Here is a 12,114-nt window from a genome sequence, read left to right as displayed (position 1 = left end):
GACTGACGAGAGGTCAAGAGGTCAACTGGAGAGGGAGAGAAAAGAGGAGAAAGGGCTCACTAGGAGTACAACAAAACACACATGCACATGCAGCACACACACACACACACACCAGCTCCAAGCTCTCATAGGAATTCAACATCTGATACTGGTGACGGCGCCCATTATCCACCACAGTACTTGAAGGAAACTTGGCCTGAGTCACGTCTTCTCCATGTGTGATGAGTTAGGAGGATTACAGGACTGGGTTGGTGGTATGAGGCAGAAACACAAGAAATGTCAGCAAACAGATGTAGGATCTTAATTTGAGCCAGTTTGCTGCAACAGAAAATGTGAATTATTATGTGGATTATTGTATGGGTTGATACATTTTTCTTAAGGGAAAAATCAAGTCTGAACTTTCACATTCTACTTTCAGAAGACTTATTAAACCTCAAATACACCTCAAGTTTAAATTTCCTGCAGGGTGATCAAATTAATATCCCACGTCTGTATGACTAAGGCAGTCTAAATGAGAAGCACATACAGTGGGGAAAAAAAGTATTTAGTCAGCCACCAATTGTGCAAGTTCTCCCACTTAAAAAGATGAGAGAGACCTGTAATTTTCATCATAGGTACACGTCAACAATGACAGACAAATTGAGAAGAAAAAAATCCAGAAAATCACATTGTAGGATTTTTAATGAATTTATTTGCAAATTATGGTGGAAAATAAGTATTTGGTCACCTACAAACAAGCAAGATTTCTGGCTCTCACAGACCTGTAACTTCTTCTTTAAGAGGCTCCTCTGTCCTCCACTCGTTACCTGTATTAATGGCACCTGTTTGAACTTGTTATCAGTATAAAAGACACCTGTCCACAACCTCAAACAGTCACACTCCAAACTCCACTATGGCCAAGAACAAAAAGCTGTCAAAGGACACCAGAAACAAAATTGTAGACCTGCACCAGGCTGGGAAGACTGAATCTGCAATAGGTAAGCAGCTTGGTTTGAAGAAATCAACTGTGGGAGCAATTATTAGGAAATGGAAGACATACAAGACCACTGATAATTTCCCTCGATCTGGGGCTCCACGCAAGATCTCACCCCGTGGGGTCAAAATGATCACAAGAACGGTGAGCAAAAATCCCAGAACCACACGGGGGGACCTAGTGAATGACCTGCAGAGAGCTGGGACCAAAGTAACAAAGCCTACCATCAGTAACACACTATGCCGCCAGGGACTCAAATCCTGCAGTGCCAGACGTGTCCCCCTGCTTAAGCCAGTACATGTCCAGGCCCATCTGAAGTTTGCTAGAGTGCATTTGGATGATCCAGAAGAGGATTGGGAGAATGTCATATGGTCAGATGAAACCAAAATATAACTTTTTGGTAAAAACTCAACTCGTCGTGTTTGGAGGACAAAGAATGCTGAGTTGCATCCAAAGAACACCATACCTACTGTGAAGCATGGGGGTGGAAACATCATGCTTTGGGGCTGTTTTTCTGCAAAGGGACCAGGACGACTGATCCGTGTAAAGGAAAGAATGAATGGAGCCATGTACCGTGAGATTTTGAGTGAAAATCTCCTTCCATCAGCAAGGGCATTGAAGATGAAACGTGGCTGGGTCTTTCAGCATGACAATGATCCCAAACACACCGCCCGGGCAACGAAGGAGTGGCTTCGTAAGAAGCATTTCAAGGTGCTGGAGTGGCCTAGCCAGTCTCCAGATCTCAACCCCATAGAAAATCTTTGGAGGGAATTGAAAGTCTGTGTTGCCCAGCGACAGCCCCAAAACATCACTGCTCTAGAGGAGATCTGCATGGAGGAATGGGCCAAAATACCAGCAACAGTGTGTGAAAACCTAGTGAAGACTTACAGAAAACGTTTGACCTGTGTCATTGCCAACAAAGGGTATATAACAAAGTATTGAGAAACTTTTGTTATTGACCAAATACTTATTTTCCACCATAATTTGCAAATAAATTCATTAAAAATCCTACAATGTGATTTTCTGGAGAAAAAAAATCTCATTTTGTCTGTCATAGTTGACGTGTACCTATGATGAAAATTACAGGCCTCTCTCATCTTTTTAAGTGGGAGAACTTGCACAATTGGTGGCTGACTAAATACTTTTTTTCCCCACTGTATGAATAAAGATACTCCGTATGGCTCTATAAAGTCCTACAGACCATCAGGCCCACAGCCACTCCTCTGGCATTGATCTGTTGCCATGGCACTCACACAAAATGAAAAGCCTCAACTATTCAACATTCTGGCAACCCATCGACCAATAGCGGAGGGTTTTATTGACGCACTCTGTGGTGTGTTTTGTAACTGTGTCCCAATACAGTAACACCCTCTCTCTCCCTTTTTGTTTCTCACATCTGGTGAATATGTCACACTGTTTAAAACATGGTGCCAAACCTATAACCTGGGTCTTATTTTCTTGACATGCTTGGCAATCATGAGGCTTACTGCTGTAAATGTATTCATCCACAACCGATACACCATGCCAAGGCTAGAGACAGGCTGTTGGAAGGTGTACCAATGCTAGGTCCAGATGCTGACAAGCTGCAGAGCAGATCCTACTCTCTAGCTGACCCTTGTATCTCCCTGGTGATCAGCTTTGTGCTGGCAACTGGACCCAGCCAGAGAAATTGTCAATTCAGATGTAATCAGGAAGAGACAGGGCTTTGAGTTTAGGGCTCAGTGGTTGGTTTTTATCATACTCTGTTCTTCAATTCAATCATACCCCTCTCCAACAAATGAACACACACACACAGACACTTGCACACACACACACGGAAGCATGCACATACACAGGTAAACAAACACAAATGCTAACTTCTTTCATGGAAAGATGGAAAACATGGACACAGCAGATTTGAAAACAAGACAAGCCCTTGGAAAAAGCAAGAGATTACATTTTAAGACAAAATATCTCCACACAATGCACTTTTTCATGAGGGCCCTTCATCCTTCTCTGGGTGGTGTTGTGGTGTCAGAGAGCACTCAGGAACTAACCTGTAGAGCTTCTGTAACACAAATAATGTCAAACAAGGTCAATCAGCCTACACCTATGATAGACTAAAATGTTACCAGATATTTAACACAAAACATGACTCATAAGGATATTTTGGCTCTCTATACGAAGTGACATTATACCTTCTGCTACTGATTTCAAGACCGTTTTTGACATTTCTCTCACTTTGCATTACCCTCATTATCCTCACTATCCTCTCACATAATAAATACCCTGGCCTGGGAAAACACCAAAACGGAGGAAGCAATTGATAAGGTAGTAACTGTGCAATATGCAAATGCACAAATGCCTGCTTTCTTTGCATAAATCTCAGAGCTGGAGAGAGAGCTGCTAGATCCAGACTGAGATAGTGTGTTTTTCCTCTGACTCTGCAAACCTCAGTTAGCAGAAGGGCATGAGACAAATACAAGAGAGATAGATATTAGAGACAGAGTGAGATAGGACAATGACACAGCAGTTTTCAGCAGGGACATTGAGTTCACATCACCACTCAGCTCAGCTGTTGTCTTACTACACACACATTGTATTCCCATCACTTTAGGTCATTCATGAGACCTTACCAAACATGGTACCACGACCCATATTAGAGGACGTCAACTATCAGTGTTGTCATTTACAGCTGAGAAATGTCTAGAAGACTGTTTCCTGGCCACAGGTTCATCTTCGACTTAGTCCTGGACTAAATAGCTTTTTCAATGGAGATTCTCAATTGAGCATGCTTTTTAGTCCAGGATTAGGCTTAATCTGTGTCTGGGAAACCAGCCCTCAGAGTTACTGCAGGAATAAGGAGCTGGCGTTGAAAGAATAATCATAGACTCCTGTAGATAACATACAGTCAGGCATGAGATACAGCCTTCTATGTACTGTAGGTGGGACAGGTGTCAGAGCAGAACTCACGACTCACACAGGTTAGAAGTTAGTTCCGAATGCGAGAAATGTTCCTTCTAATTGTTTGGGGCACTGAGCAAATGTTAGGTCTTGCGAGCGGAAACTTGAAAGTTGTGAGAATTTTGCGTTTACAGTGAACACTGAGGCTGTACCATTACAGTTTTAGACAGTAGCCAATAGGCTATTGTGGCTATTTGAGCATAATGTAAGTCTACCAACAAAACCAATGGAGCAAATCCCATAACATTTTCAAATGGAAATAGCTTTTGATTTCTATGATATAGCCTACAGTAGCCTATATGTGGGTGTTCAATGCAGGCCTGCATTGCATGAGACTTCTAAATACGTTTTTACATTAATTCATGATTTTTTTACTTGGTCTTTAACACCATGGGCCAGATTGGTGACTGTAAATTGCATTGTATGATGGCAGAAACCACTTTACAAAATAAAATTAATTATTATTACCATAAAGAGAATTAGACCATGTAAGCTATCCCTCTGCCTATTGGCTTACTTGCATATTCAAGCCCGTCTCCAAATAAAACACTGCCCCTTTAATTAAGACATAGCTTTTTACCTGACTGGCTTTTCAAATACATATTAAAATGTAGCCTACACGTTTGTGCTCTTGTAGGAATCAGTAACTCCCCATTTCTGACCTATACTTATCTATAACTGGGCTAATAACTAACAAAGAATATCAACAAATGTGCACACGCGCGGCTCTGCGCTCTAATCTGAACTGATCAGAAAAGCGCATTCACTCGCGGTTGATTGAAAGACCGCTTGTGGGCTACCCCCGCCAATAGAATTCTACTCCGTTGCGCTCTGGCTCTTCCTACAACAAAATCACAGACTCAATCTGGCAAAGTTAGCATTGTTTAGGTTTGTTGCATTGAAAAAGGGCTGATATAATGTTGATTCGATCACAGAAAAAAAGTTCATCTATATAGTGAAAACTAATGGGTCTTACTCAGTGAAGTTCAATCTCTTGCGTCTCTGCGCGGCATGGCATTTCTTCTGCGCCGCAGTCCCGGAGGAGGTGCGCGACCGCCCACAGCTTAGAGGGAACATTGACGGTGAGTTCTCATAGCTTGATCAGTGTGATCGAAGAGCACACATAAACAGCACATCTCAATAGCAATAGGAGAGGTGGGTTGTTTTATGTCTTTCACACACTGTGGTGAACAGATGCTGCTATAGCATCGATATGAATATTTAAAATAGTCACCTCAAATATATCTGTACTGTAGCCTATACTGCTGAAACAGGCTTGGGCCTACTCCAGTTAAGGAATATTAAGAAATAATTTTCTTGAATTTGTGTAGGCCTCGAAGGTAGACCTAACTATTTTTCAAACGGTGTGGTAGGCTAATAACTGGAGTTTAATAATACATGATACTACACATTTCATACATATGCCACCAACATAAAGCTTCAACTAAAATGCTAGAACATTTCAACTTATAAAAGGAGATGATGTCACTAAATGGGTGGAGTGTTTGCATCCTCTTCTCGTGCCTTACATTAGCCTATACCTTTCTAACCTTATGATCCGTTCTGCAGCCTCACCTATTCCAGTAAATCAAGCAGAAATGTCCTATATTGCAAAGAGAACACCAATCTGTTGCGAATTCTGGAAACAAGCTAGAAAGGCAGTAGGCTATCGATATCAGACGCAGTTAATCTTCTGACGTCTCTCTCCCACCCAAGATTCTCCCCATCACGTCACCGCACTGGAAGGCGAACGCGCACCGCACACACAGTTTATTTACATTCATTCACTCACCGCGTTTGACAATCGTGCTTCTATGCCACTTCAACGACGACACCGATATAGGACAGAGAAGTGACGCCGGCTTTTTAAGCGCGAGTCCTCCCGTAGCTACCCGTATCAGATCACATCACATCACTCTCTGGTCTCCTCCGGTGCTGGTACCTACAGCTAGTCTCTCTGCGCCACTGCCTCCCGAGCGCCCAGGACCCAATCAGAGCGCTGGACGCTGTGTGCGCAGAGGTTCAGAAGAGACGCAGAGCTAGAGCTTCATCATAAATCTGCTATTTTGGTGTTTATAGTGGTATTCAACTGGTGTAATGAAACACTGACAATTCATCAACTCTTTTGCCTAGAGTACCATTTTGGCGTCTATGTAAAAAGTGATTGATCGAAGAAGTGATTTGTGTATATAATTTCAGCCAGAACCAGCACCTCAAGAGTGTACAGATTCCAATAAACCATTCATAATCCGGCATAACAAACAGTACCTTCAACTGTTGCAGTGGCACAGGCTATTGTCTAACTCTAGACACAGATGACGTTATAGCCTAATAGACCTGTAGCGCCTCTTCCCTTGGTGCAATGACAGAGACTATGTCATAGCTTAGGACAAAATGTACAATTTAAAATACTTCAATACATTGTCTGCACATCTCAGTGACACACAGGCCGGGTTGTAGAAAAGAGCTTCATTTTTTTATTGGTGTTAGACACCTTGTGCATTACATAGTGCATTCGGAAAGTATTCAGACCTCTTGACTTTTTCCACATTTTGTTAGGTTACAGCCTTATTCTAAAATGGATTGAATTGTTTTTTCCACCCTCATCAATCTACACACAATACCCCATAATGACAAAGCAAAAACGGTTTGTTTTTTTACAAATAGAAATTTCAGCAAATGTATAAAAAGAACTGAAATATCACATTTCTATAAGTATTCAGACCCTTTACTCAGTACTTTGTTGAAGCACCTTTGGCAGCGATTACAGCCTCAAGTCTTCTTGGGTATGACACTACAAGCTTGGCACACCTGTATTTGGGGAGTTTCTCTCATTCTTCTCTGCAGATCCTCTCAAGCTCTGTCAGGTTGGATGGGGAGCGTCGCTGCACAGCTATTTTCAGGTCTCTCCAGAGATGTTAGATCGGGTTCAAGTCCAGGCTCTGGCTGGGTCACTCAAGGACATTCAGAGACTTGTCCCAAAGCCACTCCTGCATTGTCTTGGCTGTGTGCTTAGGGTCATTGTCCTGCTGGAAGGTGAACCTTTGGCCATCGGAGGTCCTGAGCGCTCTGGAGCAGGTTTTCATCAAGGATCTCTCTGTACTTTGCTCCGTTCATCTTTCCCCTCGATCCTTTCCCAGAGCCAGCCCCTGCCTCTGAAAAACATCCCCACAGCATGACGTTGCCACAACCATGCTTCACCGTTGGGATGGTGCCAGGTTTTCTCCAGACATGATGCTTGGCATTCAGGCCAAAGAGATCAATATTGGTTTCATCTGACTAGAGAATCTTTTCTCATGGTCTGAGAGTCTTTAGGTGCCTTTTGGCAAACTCCAAGCGGGCTGTCATGTTCCTTTTCCTGAGGAGTGGCTTCCGTCTGGCCACTCTACCATAAAGGCCTGATTGGTGGAGTGCTGCAGAGATGGTTGTCCTTCTGGAAGGTTCTCCAATCTCCACAGGGGAACTCTGGAGCTATGGAATTCTTGGTCACCTCCCTGACCAAGGAGGTTGTCTCCCAATTGCTCAGTTTGGCTGGGCGGCCAGCTCTAGGAAGAGTCTTGGTGGTTCCAAACTTCTTCCATTTAAGAATGATGGAGGCTACTGTGTTCTTGGGGACCTTCAATGCTGCAGAAATGTTTTGGTACCCTTCCCCCAATCTGTGCCTCGACACAATCCTGTCTCAGCGCTCTACAGACAATTCCTTCGACCTCATGGCTTGGTTTTAGCTTTGACATGCACTGTCAACTGTGGGACCTTATATAGACCGGTGTGTGCCTTTCCAAATCATGTCCAATCAATTGAATTCACCACAGGTGGACTCCAGTCAATTTGTAAATACATCTCAAGGTTGATCAATGGAAACAGGATGCACCTGTGCTCAATTTCCAGTCTCATAGCAAAGGGTCTGAATACTTATTTACATAAGGTATTTCTGTCATTAATTTTTTATACATTTGCACAAAAAATAAAAAAAATAAAAACATTTTTGCTTTGTCATTATGGGGTATTGTGTGTAGATTGATGAGGGAAAAATGTATTAATCATTTTTTGATTAAGGCTGTAACGTAACAAAATGTGAAAAAAGTCAAGGGGTCTGAATAGTTTCCGAATGCACCACCACATGGGTAAAGATACCTATTGTAAAGATGTTATGTATCGCTTGCTTTTATGCATCATTGGACAGGGTTGGATAGTTCAGCTCTGATAATAATGACGACTTTGTCGATAGTTCATGATAAACAAAAATAAAGGTACTTGCGTTTTTTCCATTGACATTCTTTAACCTCACTGGATGCCATGGGTAGACAAGAACAGCTCACACATACAAAGACATAACTGAAATAGCAAACGAATGAAGTTAAGATGAAACATACTCACATCAAGAGGATCAAGTAAATACCAGAGATCCTGTACTTACAATGACTTAGTAAGGCACATATTATATCGCAATACCATCTTTCTACCCATAGGGCAGTTTGTTGTACAAAAACTGGCCAAGATTGTGCCATGAGAACATTTTGTAGGAACAATACTAAAGTTATTAAAGTCATGCACCAGAGCTTTTGCAGAATTTCAGCCAGTAGTTTTTAAAGTAGCGCTCACGAGCCAAAATGGGTCCCTGAAAATTGTGTAACGTCAACCATTTCGCATGATGTTACGTCCTGCAAACATTTTTTTGCAATTCGTACAATATGTTAAGAATTTGTAAGTGCTTAAGATCCCAGACTGCATCAAGCTAACAGTTAAAGCCATACAAAACCTTTGACATGCCTGCCTTTCAGACATATTGCTATCTCCCATACTTCCTCAAAAAATTGACCTGTGCTCAAATATACACACATACATACAAATCTAGTTAGAAGTGCTGAAAGAGGGACAGTAACCCAGTGTTTAAACATGTGACCATGCAATCCCTCTTCACCCTTATGCAATAGATAACCACATTGGTCCTCTGTAGCTCAGTTGGTAGAGCATGGTGCTTACAACGCAAGGATAGTGGGTTCAATTCCCGGGACCACCTGTATGTAAAATGTATGCACACATGACTAAGTGGCTTTGGATAAAAGTGACTGCTAAAAGGCATATATTATCATTATATTATTCATGAGTCATGATTGTGGCGCCAACTATCCCACTCCTATAGTCCACCTCACGGCGTTCCTCTCAGAGCTGGGGGTGAGGGAGGACAGCATGGGTGGGGGGCCCATGCTCCCTGTGCTCCAGGAGTGGGGGAGGGTGGGGCGACTGGAGGGAGGGACAGGGGAGGTGAGGGTAGAGAGAGGTCTACGCAGATGGTCAGCTACGGAGAAACATGGGGAAGAACGGATAGAGCGCAGGACGGCATCTTCTAGAGGGAGAGAGAAGAAGATCATTATAATATAGGACTAAGGCCATCTCTGTATTTCATTCAGATTTGTGTAAATAACATGTATCAGTGCAAATAGGCTTAAGTGTAGATCTGAAGTGTGTGTGTATTGGACTGTGTCCTTACCCTCCAGTCCAAAGGGCGGCGCCAGTAAGGTCTTGGCCTGGCTGTTTCCTGCCTGGGCTGCCCTCTGATAGAACCCTACTGCTGTTCTGAAGCACCGGGACACCCCGAACCCAGTCTCATAACACTGGCCCAGGAACAGCAGGGCCTCACTGTCCTACACATACAGACAGAGAAACACACATCAGCATCACATTACACTGAACTGAGACCAGGTTATGATTGAGACCGTGGACTATAATTACAGTTGTAGAGTTTAAGTGTAGTGGAAGTCACTCACTCCGCTCTCTGCTGCCATCTTCAGGTAGTGCACTGACTTACGGCCATCTCTGACTGGCTCCTGTGAGAACAGAGACCCCAGGTACACTTGGGCCTGAGAGAGAGAGAAAGAAGAACGAAGAAAGTTTGAAGAAAAATACCAATGTTCTCTTTTAGGCAACATCTCACACTCGCTACACATACATCGCAACACACACTCCCTCACTCCTCACCTCTCTCAGTCCAGCTGAGGCAGCCTGTTGCAGTAGGCTGATGGCTGTGTCCAGGTCTTGCTGTGTGCTCTGCTGCCCTCTGCTGTTCAGGAGGAGTTTGGCACAGCGGTACTGAGCCTGACTGTGACCCCCTGTCGCTGCCTGGCTGTAGAAGTCAAGAGCCTGGACGGGGAACATGAAGAGGGGAGTCACAAGACAGGAATTGAGTAATTGATTGTGTGTGTGTGCATGTGATTGTGTGCACATGTGAGTTTGACTGCATGCAAGTTTGAGTGTGTGTTTCTTACCTTCTCCTTGTCTTTGCATACACCCCTGCCTTTCTCATAGCAGACTCCAGTGTTGAACTGGGCCTTGCAGTAGCCCCGTCTGGCGGAGGCCAGGAAACAGGAGAAGGCTGCCTCATAGTCCCCAGTCTGAGCACTCTCCAGACCGATGATGTTGAGGACTACAGGACCACTGGAGTCGGCTACCTGTTGGAGGTTCTGGGCTGCCCCCGCCAGGGCGTCCTGAGGAACACAGGGGGCAAAGGTCAGGGTCAAAGGTCATCAACAGGAGACAGGCAGCTTCATCATCAGAGGAATGAATAAGCCTAAAAACTCACCTGGTCATTCTGCTGCCCAGGCTGTTCCCCGTCTCTGGTTCTGTGGTCTTCAGGGAGGGAGGACTCTGAAAATGATGACTCCTCTGTAACATGGAAAGATTCAAAAATGCATGTGTTTAGGCCTATGTTGTAGAGGTCTGCGCGGGACTGATTCCCTCATCCGTCCCGCAGCGGCAGCTTTTACTACCGCACCAGCCCGCTCTCGCTGGATTACTGGGCTATATCAGCCAATATGTTAGACGTAGTTTGAAGAGAGCAGAGTTGCAGAGACAGCTTTGAGCTATGCTTTAAAGCCTACCCTTTAGGAGAGGGATGACTTTCAGACTGACAAATATGGGTGATCAACATGCATTTCTAGGCAATGTAGTAAAGCTTCTCCACCTAGGTATGCGCACGCTGCACCTTTTTCTTTTCAACGATGATTTAAAAAAATTGATTGCACCTCGACTCACGATGGTTGAGCACCCTCCACTTCTTTCCATTGTCAATATTTATTTACAGACACTGTAGTAAACTATAGCCTAATCATATTTAAGTGTATTTCCATGGAAAGATAAGTGCCACGTGATTCTCTTCCCATACATAGGAAGACTACTCTATTTCACTGACACCATATACTGTAGGCACAAGTGATCTCGCACGCCCAACTATGAGAGGAGAGCAACTGAACATGAAGCAGCAAATTCTTAAGAGTGTGAATAATGTGACAAAAAGGTGCTTTTAATACAATCTGCTAACGCATACAAAGCAAAAATATGACCGTCTCCAAATATTTTCATCCCAAAGTTGTCTGTCTGACCACCCCGCCTGCAACGTGAAAAATGCAGAGAGCGCCACAACGATCTCTGTCGGGACCCGCAGGTCCCACGGGCATCCCCCGGGAACGCAGCCCTCCACTATGTTGCTTTATCATGTAGTCTGGTAGGCATGGATTTGTGAAAAGCATGATGTAAGGCTTTAAGATAAATATTGTTACCCTGACCAAACACTTAACATGTAAAGGTAGAATGTGAGACTGACCCGTTCCAGCAGTCAGATGGTCTTCATGAAACTGGTCAGGGCTGCTGTAGCTGCTCCTGTGCCTGCTGTGCTCCTGGGCCTGCTGGCTCTGGGGCTGCTGGCTCTGGGCCTGCTGGCTCTGGGGCTGCTGGCTCTGCTGGCTCTGGGGCTGCTGGCTCTGGGGCTGCTGGCTCTGCTGGCTCTGGGGCTGCTGGCTCTGGGGCTGCTGGCTCTGGGGCTGCTGGCTCTGGGGCTGCTGGCTCTGGGGCTGCTGGCTCTGGGGCTGCTGGCTCTGGGGCTGCTGGCTCTGGGGCTGCTGGCTCTGGGGCAGACAGTGCACACTCCTCCCTCTGGGCAGCACGTAATGGCGAGACACTGGACAAACACAGTGGGAAGGAGATCAGACTCATTCTGCATTCATGTACTACCAGAACGCTTTGAAATTGAGCAGAGAAATTAGCTTCAGAGTTTCCTCGTCTGAATGTCACAGCTCAATATAATTTACAGGATGAATTGCTTGGGATTATAGTGGGTCTCACGTCTCTCCAGTAGGAAACGGTTGCCAAACTTCTGCAGGGTTCCCTGTATGGCCAGGCGTCCTGCGTTGGGGTTCTGGTTG

General features: G+C 44.5%; 1 protein-coding gene across 1 annotated transcript in view; it reads right to left on the bottom strand.

Annotated features, from left to right (window-relative positions):
• Window positions 1-6,381: 6,381 nt before the first annotated feature.
• LOC311104599 (uncharacterized protein) overlaps window positions 6,382-12,114 on the bottom strand; it is a 9,403-nt gene continuing 3,670 nt past the window's right edge. The window contains exons 4-11 of the mRNA XM_084146471.1: window positions 12,035-12,107; window positions 11,517-11,870; window positions 10,497-10,579; window positions 10,183-10,401; window positions 9,896-10,057; window positions 9,685-9,777; window positions 9,408-9,561; window positions 6,382-9,263 (exon numbers count right to left, since the gene is read on the bottom strand). Coding sequence (XP_084002597.1) covers window positions 9,043-9,263; window positions 9,408-9,561; window positions 9,685-9,777; window positions 9,896-10,057; window positions 10,183-10,401; window positions 10,497-10,579; window positions 11,517-11,870; window positions 12,035-12,107 — 1,359 coding nt within the window. The 3' untranslated portion in view covers window positions 6,382-9,042. The remainder of the gene's footprint in view (window positions 9,264-9,407; window positions 9,562-9,684; window positions 9,778-9,895; window positions 10,058-10,182; window positions 10,402-10,496; window positions 10,580-11,516; window positions 11,871-12,034; window positions 12,108-12,114) is intronic.

Source organism: Coregonus lavaretus (assembly GCF_964263955.1).
Source record: "Coregonus lavaretus genome assembly, chromosome: 29".
NCBI classification, from domain to species: Eukaryota; Metazoa; Chordata; class Actinopteri; order Salmoniformes; family Salmonidae; genus Coregonus; species Coregonus lavaretus.
The sequence above is the reverse complement of the archived record's forward strand: the minus strand, read 5'-3'. Positions and strand labels throughout refer to the sequence as shown.